General features: G+C 38.7%; 1 protein-coding gene across 4 annotated transcripts in view; it reads left to right on the top strand.

Moving 5' to 3' along the window:
- The first annotated feature begins 901 nt into the window (after positions 1 to 901).
- MRPS35 (mitochondrial ribosomal protein S35) overlaps positions 902 to 11,947 on the top strand; it is a 44,275-nt gene continuing 33,229 nt past the window's right edge. The window contains exons 1-4 of one of the 4 annotated variants that reach the window (XM_032347583.1): positions 902 to 1,069; positions 4,987 to 5,033; positions 6,640 to 6,807; positions 9,343 to 9,403. In XM_032347583.1, the coding sequence (XP_032203474.1) occupies positions 958 to 1,069; positions 4,987 to 5,033; positions 6,640 to 6,807; positions 9,343 to 9,403 (388 nt within the window). In that variant the 5' untranslated portion in view covers positions 902 to 957. Of the gene's footprint in view, positions 1,179 to 2,896; positions 3,019 to 4,986; positions 5,034 to 6,639; positions 6,808 to 9,342; positions 9,404 to 11,947 lie in introns of those variants that run through there. The other 3 variants (XM_032347586.1, XM_032347585.1, XM_032347587.1) reach the window with 3 other exon arrangements.

Below are 11,947 nucleotides of genomic sequence, written 5' to 3'. Positions count from 1 at the left end.
TAGAGGAGGGCAGAAAAAAAAATCTCATTTTAAAAATGACCATTATTGGGGCGCCTGCGTGGCTCAGTCATTAAGTGTCTTTCTCTCAGATCATGATCCCAGGCTTTTGGGATTGAGCCTCCAGCCCCGCGCATGCTCCCCTTGCTCATGCTCCCTCTTGCGCACTCTCTGTCAAATAAACTTTTAAAAAAATCCTTAAAAAAAAGAAAGAATGACCATTATTCTTGAGGTCTTGATGAGGTCTTTTTGTAATTCTAACCTGATCTACAAAGGAGCTAGGAAATCATTAATAACAGTCACAGCCTACGCACACAGGGCGCTCACTGTAGGCTAACAGTTCACCCAGAGCTTTCGCTATATTTACTTGATTAGGATCAACCCAGCCAAGAAAAAATGAAATCAAGTTTTAAACAGAAGTAGTTTGGCTAGAGGCCATCCTTTTAACTACTCTCAGATACTGTCTCGTTCTTAGAGTATATCACTTGCACCAGCTCAAGACTTCTTTAAACCGAGAAAGTGTGGAAAGGCAGCAATGGCAAAGGAGCAGGGCCCTAAGTTAAACTGCCAGACTCTTGTGTCATCTGAAATCCCAGCCAGATCACGTTTGCCTTCTGTAAGCCACATTTTTCCCCATCCCTTACAGTCCTCTTTGGACTCACTGCGTATGTATGTATGTATGTGTGTGTGTGTGTATGTATGTATGTATGTATGTATGTATGTATGTATGTATGTATTAAAAATTTTTGTTATCTTTTTGTTTTCTTCTATTAGTTTTTCCTATTTGGGGGCTATCTTCTTGCACATTTGACTCCAAGCGGACTTTGCAGGCCCGCCTATTTCCTGTTTTTCCCCCGTAGGGGCGGGGCAAGGCGGGGCGAACCTGCGCAGTAGCGGCCTCAGAGCCGCCCCTTGACTCTCGACTGCGCGTGTCCCATCCGGCTTGCCGTCCTCGTGACCATGGCGGCTGCCGCGCTCTCCGCGTGGCTGACCCTGCAGCCGGGGACCAGGACCCTGCGTGCTTTCTGTACCTCCGTGTCTCCGGCCACCCGCTCCGCGATACCAAGCCCGCGTGAGTGTCTGTCGCATCCCCTCCGGGCTTTGCGGGAGGTGAGAGGGCGGAACACCGAATCCATGCTAGCCGCCGCGGTGGCAGAGTCCGCACCGCCTTGGGGAAGCCGGTACGTCCTTTGCTCCCGGTAGCAAAGCCGCAGGTGTGGGTCTCTTTTCTGTACCCCTGTCATCGGATTTTTAGTCGCTGATTTCTGCTTCTGGATGGGCTGGACGTTGCGAGCTTTCTGCCCCTAGCCCCTTACAGTGACCCGCGCTTTCTGGTCCTCCCTTTGCGCGGCCACTGGCACAGGGTCACGCTAGGTACTGGTGCCGGGTGATGTTTGTTGGGCAGTGCTGAACCATGAGTTTTCTCGAACGTTAAGAGAAGCATACAGCTCTCGTGGGATAAATTGCCGCTCTGAATTCCAGCCCTAGGTAGGCCACCAAATGGGATGACCTTCATTCAACAGACATCATTGAGATGACCTTCATTCAAGACACTTGTTCTTACTTGGAAGAATCTGTGGAAAAAGACAGATCTGTTAACGGAGTCACACTATATGCAGTGTGAGGTGCTGTAATGGAAGCGCGAATAGAGTAACGGGCATTGAGGAAGAGCCCTCGGGAGGGAATTGGGAAAAGCTTTGTCAAAGAGGGGGCGTGTCCAGTCATTCACCAGGTGCTGTCCAAGCTACCGTCTGTACAATCGCTAATCTTTGTATTACCACGAGTTCAGTCTAGGCCACCATCTCTCACTTCTACAGTAGTTTCTTTACTGGCCCCTATTTCTGCTCATGCTCTCCTACCTTGAATTCTCATAACTAGAGTGAAGTATTCACACTTGATCTTAGCCAAAAGGCTGATAAGCGATAGAGTCAAATATTCAAAAAGCGAATCTTACCTTGCCACTCCCTTGTTCAAAATCTGTGAATGATTCCTCATTGCTTTAAGATAGGATAAATTCCTTAACTTGTCAGAGTGGCCCTTTATTGTCTTAATGATTGTGTCTTGTAAGTTTTTTATTCATTCTGTAAATACTTAACTCCTACTGTGTGCTGGGTAGTGTTCTCGATAATGGGATATAGCAAGGTCTCTCACCTCATGAAGTTTATATTGTTTTGGGTAAGTCAGACTATAAACAAAACAATGTCAGTACAATGTCAGGTGGTGATTAGGGCTTTGAAGGAAAATAAAGCAGAGTATTGAAAATGATAGACTGGAGGAGTACTGGCTATAGGGTAGATAAAATTTGAGTAGTTAGGAAAGACCTCCTTGAGGAAGTGACATTTGAGCAGAGCTCATGGCATGGTATCATGCCAAGATCCGGGGGGAATAGCATTGTTGACATAGGGATCTGCAAGTGCAAAAGCCAGGAATTGAGAACAAGCTTAGGGGTGTGATCAAGGAAGAGAAAGAAAGTCAATGAGGTAAATGAACATAGGTAAGTGGTAGTCTTAAGATGTCAGAAAGAGGGCGCCTGGGTGGCTCAGTGGGTTGAGCCTCTGCCTTCGGCTTAGGTCATGATCTCAGGGTCCTGGGATCGAGTACTGCATCAGGCTCTCTGCTTGGCAGGGAGCCTGCTTCCTCCTCTCTCTTTGCCTACTTGTGATCTCTGTCTGTCAAATAAATAAATAAAATCTTTAAAAAACAAAAAAAGATGTTAGAAAGATAAGTAATGATCTGATCTTGCACGGCTTTTAGGATTTTATTTTAAGTTTGGGATTATACTGGAGGGTTTTGAACATGGAAGTGATATAATTATTTATTTCAGGAGAGGAGGAGCAGAGGGAGAAGGACAAGCCGACTGCTGAATGTGGAGCCTGACGCAGAGATTGATCTCATGACCCTGAGATCATGACCTGAGCCGAAATCAAGAGTCAGATGCTTAACCAGCTGAGCCATTCAGGCACCCCTGATTTATACTTTTAGAAGATCACTGACCCCTGGGGCACCTGGGTGGCTCAGTCAGTTAAGCATCTGCCTTCTTTGACTTGTGTCATGATCCTGGGGTCCTGGGATCAAGCCCCGCATCAGGCTCCCTGCTTGGTGGGGAACCTACTTCTCCCTCTGCCCACTGCTCCCCCTGCTTGGCCGCTCTCTCTCTCTCTCTCTCTCTCTGTCAGGTAAATAAATAAAATATTTTTTAAAAATCACTGTGTGAAGAACCAACTTTAGTGGGCTAAAAGTGGAACGGCTAGGAGGACTTAACTGATGGATTTGATATGGGGCATAAGAATAAGTCTCGGGAAGGAGGTTAGATTCTTATCCTGAGTGATCGGATTATTGGCAGTATCATTTACAGGGGTCAGGAAGTCTGGAAGAAGAACATTAAGAGCTCTCTTAATGATGTATTGTAGTTGAGGTGCTTATTAAATATTTCCAACTTCTTTTCTTAATGTCCTTTCTGTTCTAGTCTTAAATTTCAGCTATCTTGAACTATTCCCATTGATTTTACATTTCCTTTTCTGTGTAGAAACTTTCTCACTTGCCTGTTCCCAGCGCTACCTCTTGCTCATCCTTAAGGTTTAGGCTTAAAATCCAGCTCTTTAGGGCAGTTCTCTCCAACTAACTAAGTTTTGTCTTCTGCTATATGTTGCCCTTAATAGTATGACTATTTATTGAAATCACTTGTTAAATATCTTATTTGACAGACCACATTCTGTGAAAGCAAGGTCTGTGTTTCTTTTGCTCATTGCTGCCTTCTCCGTTTCTGGTATACAATATCACTCAAATGATTGAGTGAATAAATGAATTACTATCAAGGGATGAATAAAAATTTGTCAGATAAAGAAATGGGATGGGGAGGCAGAAGGGGACAGAAGCCAGACAGGTGGAAGGGATGCACATTCCAGGCAGAGGGGCCAGTAAGTTTGGAGAAAGTCCACAGGCTCTGGTACTGGAAGTTTAGTTTAGCTGTGGGACCTTGTGAAGGGAGATAAAGCTAGAGATAGAAGTGGTTCAGAGTGTGGAGAGTCCTATATGCAATCCTGTTGTCACCCTAACTCTTTTTCTCGGCTCTAAATGACCTCTAAGGATAATAATAGTACTTCCAGTTATTGTGAACAATAAGATTAAGTGAGATAATGAAAAGCATGTAGCATAGTGCCTGGCATGTGAAAGTGCTGCATAATTATAGCACTGTATGCTGTGATGAAGCAGAACATTTAGAGAGACGAAAGCTATATATTATATGTAAATAACTTACTGTCTTCTGTAGTTATATGATTTATTAGGAATGGCCATGATTTTTGTTTTTACTGGCATTACTGTAACATTGGCTAATATGTTCTAATATGCAATACAGAAGGAAAAACAAAGGTGTTTTTTTTTTTTTTTTTTTTTTTTGTGGAACCAAATAATGCCAAATATGAGCAAGTATATTTATAGTTAAAACATTTCCATTCAAATATCTTTAAAGATGTAAAGTTCTTATTTCTAACTAGATATTTTAATTGGGAAAGTGAGTTTGATTATGAACCTTAACATTTATTAAAAATATTTCTTTAGGTGATTAATTCACTATATCATCAGTCACAATACATTTTTTATTTAAATAACTGGACTTTGGGGCACCTGGGTGACTCAGTGGGTTACGCCTCTGCCTTCCGCTCAGGTCCTGATCTCAGGGTCCTGGGATCGAGCCCCACATCGGGCTCTCTGCTCAGCAGGGAGCCTGCTTTCTCCCTCTCTCTCTGCCTGCCTCTCTGCCTACTTGTGATTTCTGTCAAATAAATAAAATCTTAAAAAAATAGTAACTGGACTTTTCTTAACTATTTCTGACTTTTCATTAAGATAATTTAGTCCCAGAGCTTACAGAAAATGGATTATTGTTTCATTTTCATGAATACCTGAAATAATCTCAGAGTTTGGGGATCATGATCACTGTTGAACAACTGTACATATTCAGTTCTCTGTAACTACTGTGTTGTCTTTTAGGTACAGCAGGCAGAACACCCAGATATGAAAGACCACTGAGAAGAAAGGTAAACAATTAATGTGCTCTACTACATATTATCTTTATGATCTCTGAAGTTCTAAAGTGAGGCAGATATTGATGATCAGGCAGAAGAATGCTGCCCGAGAAGGCTTCACAAGGGGATGCGTACTTGGTGACTGCCAGAGCTTTGGCTCTATTCTTTGACTGGTTTTTGTCAGTACCCCAAGAAATGGATCATCTTTGAGAAATAGACTCACATATTCCTGGGAAATAGGTATATAAACTAGAATATAGAATTATTTTTGATGGTGCTTTTAATAATTATGAAGCCTGGGATGTGTGTATTAATCTCACCAGTTTGGTCTTACCCTGTAGGCAAGTCTATAAAAGAATCCGAATCCTAAGGTCACTTGTTGAGGATGGAGTCAGAACAGAGACAAATTATTAGATGGAAGTTAAATGGTACCAAATTATAATTATCTAGAGTAGTTATTTTCACAGGAATATTACCTTCTTCCAAGGCGTACACTACCCTAGTTTTGGTATTGCATTATTGGGCATTGCCAGATTTTGCTTCTTTAAAACCCTACTTTTATATGCCAGCCGTCCCCTTCTAATGAATATAGTTTTTTAAAAAATACGTGTATGTTAATGTGATTGACTAAACTGTCACATAGCTGTTCTCTGAAACTAGGAGACATATAATCTCTCATTATATATGTATCCAGTTAGTTTAACCTACTTACTTATTTCCAAGTTCATATTATTTATTTCTTATTTCTTCTAGTTCTCAGTTTTCAGTGTCTTCTCCTGTACTGACTTCCATCAATAAAGTTCTGAAAACTGTTTTAACTTGGGAAACATTCACCCTCTTACACTGGTTCAGCTTATAATTTTTCAACTTTATAGTGGTGAGAAAGCAGTACACATTCAGTAGAAACTGTTCTAGGAATTTGAATTTTGATCATTTCCTAGGCTAGCATTATGCGGTATGAGCTTGTGCGATGCTGGGCAGTGTCAGGTATAGCCACAGAGTCATGAGGATAAATAACCAATATACTTAACAACCAGTCTGTACCTTATAACTATTCTTTTTTTTTTTGTAACTTTCAGTACAGTATTCAATAAATTATATGACATATTCAACACTTTATTATAAAATAGGCTTTGTTTTAGAAGATATTGCCCAAATGTAAGCTAATGTAAGTGTTCTGAGCACATTTAAGGCAGGCTAGGCTAAGGTATGCTGTTTGGTAGGTTAGGTGTATTAAAAGCGTTTTTAACTTATGGTGTTTTCAACTTAAACACTGAGTGTCCAGTAAACCCATCGTAAGTTGAGGAAGATCTGTATTTCAAAATACATTGTTACTCTTCAACAAGATGTAAAAAATTTGCTAAAAGTCTAAATCCACAGAAATTTTTAGTGAAGGAAGTGTGCTATTAAAGAAGATCCTTACCAGAAGCTTTGCAGAAACAGTGCAAAAATATTAGGTAGATTTGGTGTTTTTCATTTGAATAGCGGCAGCTTTATAAGAGGTCAGATTTTACATCAGTTGCAATTCTGCTTGTGTTTCTTTTTTTGTAGGTTTTTTTGCTTTTAAATTAAAGATCATATTCATATTTAAAATACTAAACCATTTTATGTTCTATAGGCACTACCTCCTAGGACAGAGAAAATGACTGTTGACCAAGATTGGCCTAGTGTTTATCCTGTTGCAGCACCATTTAAACCTTCTGCTGTACCTCTTCCAATTCGAATGGGCTATCCAGTAAAAAGGGGGGTGCCCATGGCAAAGGAGGGAAATCTAGAACTATTAAAGGTAAGGTAAATTGTTGATTCATTGGCTAAGAATTATTTCTAAAGAAATGCTGGTCCTCTTCCCACTCCTACCCTGCCTTGTACTTGAGGGTTCAGTATGTAGCAGGAGGTATTGTATTTTAGTTTAAACTTTTTTTCAGGTAATAATGGATGATACATTCTGATTGTCCATGGTAGAGAAGACTCAAAGAGTCCTGAGCATTTAAGAATATAACCAGTTGATCCTATGGCTTCCTTTCTGGCCTTTTCTTTTCTATTGTATTTTTTCTACCTATATCTTTCGAGTGGAACTCAGAAAAATGAAATAACCTAATTTGAGATTGAGAATTGTAACTGAAATTTACTTTTTTTTTTGGTAAGATTTTATGTATTTATTTGAGAGAGAGAGGGTGAGGAACCATGCACACAAGAGAACACCAACGGGGGAAGAGGCAGAGGGTGCAGGGCTTGATCACGGGGATCATGACCTTAGCCGAACACAGGTGCCTAAACAGCTGAGCCACTGAGGTGTCCCTGAAATCTACTTTTAAAGATTTTTATTTATTTTTGACACAGAGAGAGAGAGCACAAGTAGGCAGAGAGGCAGGCAGAGACAGAGGGGAAAGCAGGCTCTCCGCCGAGCAGAGAGCCCAATGCAGGGCTCAGTCCCAGAACCCTGAGATCATGAGCCAAGCTGACGGCAGCGGCTTAACCCATGGAGCCACCCAGGCACCCTTGAAATCTACTTTTAAAAAAGAGATTCTAAAACTTTCTGCCCAGAAAAGTAGAATATCATTTAATATTGTTATAGTCCTTCAACTTCTTTATTTCGTGAAGCAAAATATGTCATATTCAATGCTTCAGTTGGTAGCATCTATAATGATTTATGAACTATAAGCCTTTTTTTGAAGATTTTATTTATTTATTTTTGCAAGAGAGAGAGAGAGCATGAACACGTGGGAGTATGAGCAGGGGGAGGGGAGGAGCAGAAGGAAAAGAAGACTCCCCACCGAGCAGGGAGCCCAGTGCAGGGCTCGATCCCAGGATGACCTGAGCTGAACACACACACTTAACCAACTGAGCCACCCAGGTGCCATGAACTATAACCTTTTTAAAGAAAATACGAATATGTTTTGCCTGAGAAGGCATATCTTAGATGGTTCGTGTTATATACGGTAAAATTGTCATAAACTGTGTTTTCCACTATATGAGAATCTTTTCCTTCTTTTTTTTAATTGGAAGTATAGTTAACACACAATTTTACATTAGTTTCAGGTATACAATGTAGTGATTTCACAAGTTTTTGTGCTATACGGTGCTCACTACAAATGTAGCTAGCATCTATCACCATACAGCCCTATTACAATATCATTGACTATATTTTCTATGCTCTACCTTTTGTCCCTATGATTTACTTACTCCATAACTGGAAGCCTTTATCTCCCACTCCTCTTCACCCATTTCTTCCATCCCTCCATGTCCCTTCCCCTCTAGCAATCAGCCACCAGTTTGTTCTCTGAATTTATGGATCTGTTTCTGCTTTTTGTTCATTATGTTTTTAGATTCCACATGTAAGTGAAATCATATGGTATTTGTCTTTTTCTGACTTACTTCACTTAGCATATGTATGCTACTTTTATATGCTACTTTTATATACATCGCATATATATATGTTCAGTATTGAAAAACCGAAAAACAAAAAAAAAATTGCTAAAAGATGGTGGTTAAAAAATGAGATGGTAATATGGAGAAGGAGTTGACTGCTGCTAGAGAGGGGTAAATGAAATTTGGAAATCTGAATGTTTCAAGGGATAAAAGAAAACAAACATTGAAGAAATTTATCATTTCTTTAAATGAAAGAAGGGAACTTAGTTTAGGGGTGTCTGGATAGCACAGTGGTTGAGTGACTCCTGATTTTGGGTGAGGTCATGATTTCAAGGTCGTGAGATCGAGCCCCACATTGGGCTTCACACTCAATGTGGAGTCTGCTTGAGATTCTTTCTCCCTCTCCCTCTGCCCCTCCCAGCTGTGTGCACACATGTGCACGTTCTCTCTGTCTCAAATAAGTAAATCTTTAAAAAGCAGTTTCTAGAACAGTATGAATCCATTTATGTAAAGTCATATACATGTATCTGTTTTTTAAAGAGATGTCTAGAAGGATGTTAACCAAAGTGTTAAGACTGTAGAACCTTGAATAATTTGTATGTCTTTTTATATTCCAAGGAAATTAAGATGATTAAACAATAATCTGTGTCCTTGAGTGCTTTTAGTTTTATAACTAAAATATGTGTACCTGTAGATTTTTGGCAGGAAGAGTACTTTAAAAACAGCATTTTTTTCCCCCACAACGGCCAGTCATCATAAGATACGTCATGAATCTATATTTCCCAGAATTCATTTATTGAATTCATAACACATGTGACATAGAATTAATATTGTAAAAACTAGATTTTATTTATTACAAGGTTTGTTGTGCTTAGGATTTAGTTTTATGAAATTTTTTTTTTATGTTTTTCAGGTAGTAGGTGAATTTATCCTTTAAATTTCTCTATTTTAGATTCCCAATTTTCTGCATTTAACTCCTGTAGCAATTAAAAAGCACTGTGAAGCTCTTAAAGGTAAGTGATTGTTTCAGTATATGAACTTAACAATAACTTTGAACATAAAAATTTCATTTCTAATGATAAAGGGGTCAGTTCATCAAGAAGATATAACATTTGTTTATGCACCTAAATTTACGCATCTTAGTTTATGCACCTAAGATAGGAATACCTAAGTATATAAAGCACATATTAACAGAACTGAAGGGAGAAACAGATGGCAGTATAGCAATAGGAGACTTCAGTATACCATTTCCAACAATAAATGGATCAGTCAGAAAATCAGTAAGGAAACACTGAATATAAACTATATGTTAGACTGGATGGGTTTAGCAGATGTTTACTGAACGTTGCATCCAAAAGAAGCAGAATACAGATTCTTCTCAAGCACATATGAAACGTTCTCCAGAACAGATCATATGTTAGACCAAAAGACAAGTCTCAACAAATTTTAAAATACTGAAGTCATATCAGGCACCCTTTCTGATCACAGTGGTATAAAACTAGAACTCTATTACAATAAAGAAAAACCCAGAAAATCTTCAACAAAATATTACTTAATCAAATTCAACAGTACATTAAAAGGATCATGTCAGATCAAATGGTATTTATTTCAGGAATGCAAATATGGTCCAACATAAAAATCAGTCAGAATGATGTATCACATTAACAAAACAAAATTAGAAGAAAACATAGGCAGTAAGCTCTTTGACGTGAGTTTTGGCAATGATTTTTGGATTCGATACCAATAGCAAAGGCAACAAAAGCAAAAATAAACAGGTGGGACTATACCAAACTATAAAGCTATAGCACAGCAAAGAAAACCATTGACAAAAGGAAAGGGCAGTCTACAGAATGGGGGCAAATATTTGCAAACTTCGGGTCAGAGGTTAATATCCAAAATATATAAAGAATTCATACAACTCAATAATAATAAAATTGTATAATAATAACTAATTGTATAATAATAATAAAAAATCCCAGACAACTCAATTTAAAAATAAATAGAGGATTGGAAGAACTAATATTGTTAAAGTGTTCATACTACCCAAAACAAAGTACAGATTGAATATAATCCCTATAAAATACCAACAGCATTTTTCACAGAACTAGAAGGAAGCATCCTAAAATTTGTATGGACCCACAAAAGTCCCTGAATAACCAAAAGAGTCTTGAGCAAGACCAAAGGTGAAGATATCACAGTCTCAGATTTCAAGATATACAATAAGCTACAGTAATCAAAACAGTATGATATCAGGACAAAAGTAGACATATAGATCAATGGAACAGGATAGAGAGTCCAGAAATAAGCCCGTGCTTATATGGTAAATTCAGCTGTGACAAAGGAGGCAAGAATATGCAATGGGGAAAAGACAGTCTCTAATAAATGATGCTGGGAAAATGGGACAACTGTATACAAAAGAATGAAACTGGACCACTGGCTTAAGTCACACACAAAAATAAACTCAGAATGGATTAAAGTCATAAATGTGGACCTGAAATCATAAAACTGCTTAAGGAAAACATGGGCATTTCTTCGACATTGATCTTAGCACTATTTTTCTTGATATGTCTCCTTGGGAAGGGAAATAAAAGCAGAAATAAACTTTTGAGACCACCAAAATAAAAAGCTTTTGCGCAATGAAGGAAATCATCAACAAAATGAAAAGGCAACCTACTGAATGGGAGAAGGTATTTGCAAGTGATATATCTAATAAGGGTTATATAAAATATATAAAAAACTTACACAACTCAACACCAAAATATCCCAAATAATTTGATTAAAAAATGGGCAGAGAACCTGAATAGATGTCTTTCCAAGGAAGACATACAAATCATCAGTGGACAAGTGAAAAGATGCTCAGTATAACTAATTGTGGAAAGATTAGTGCAAATCGAAGCCACAAGGAGCTGTTGCCTCTCACCTGCTAGAAATAGTTACCACCCAGAAGGCAAGGGATACCAAATGTTGGTGAAGGTGTGGAAAAAAGGGAAACCCTATTGTACTGATGGCTAGGGATGTAAATTGATATAGCCAGTATGGAATATAGTATGGAGGTTCCTTGAAAAATCAGAACTCCCATGTGATCCAGCAATCACACTTCTGGATATATATATGTATGTATGTGTGTGTGTGTATGTGTATATATATGTATATATATATATATATATATTTTTTTTTTTTTTCAAAAGAAAAGGAAACATGGTATTGAAGAGATATCTGTACTCTTCTGTTCACTGCAGCATTATTTACCACAACCAAAAAATGGAAACAACCTAAGTGGGGAGTGCCTGGGTAGCTCAGTCATTAAGCGTCTGCCTTCAGCTCAGGTTATGGTCTTAGGGTCTTGGGACTGAACAGTGGGAAGCCTGCTTCTCCCTCCCCCACTTCCTCTGCTTGTGTTCCCTCTCTCAGTCTCTCTTTCTGTCAAATAAATAAATTAAAACCTTAAAAAAAAAGTGGGGTGTGTGTTTGATATTATTTAGTTATGAGAAGGAAGGACATCCTGCCATCTGTCACAACATAGATGGCCTTGAGGGCATTGTACTAAATGAAATAAG

This window comes from Mustela erminea, chromosome 6, assembly GCF_009829155.1.
Source record: "Mustela erminea isolate mMusErm1 chromosome 6, mMusErm1.Pri, whole genome shotgun sequence".
NCBI classification, from domain to species: Eukaryota; Metazoa; Chordata; class Mammalia; order Carnivora; family Mustelidae; genus Mustela; species Mustela erminea.
The sequence above is the reverse complement of the archived record's forward strand: the minus strand, read 5'-3'. Positions and strand labels throughout refer to the sequence as shown.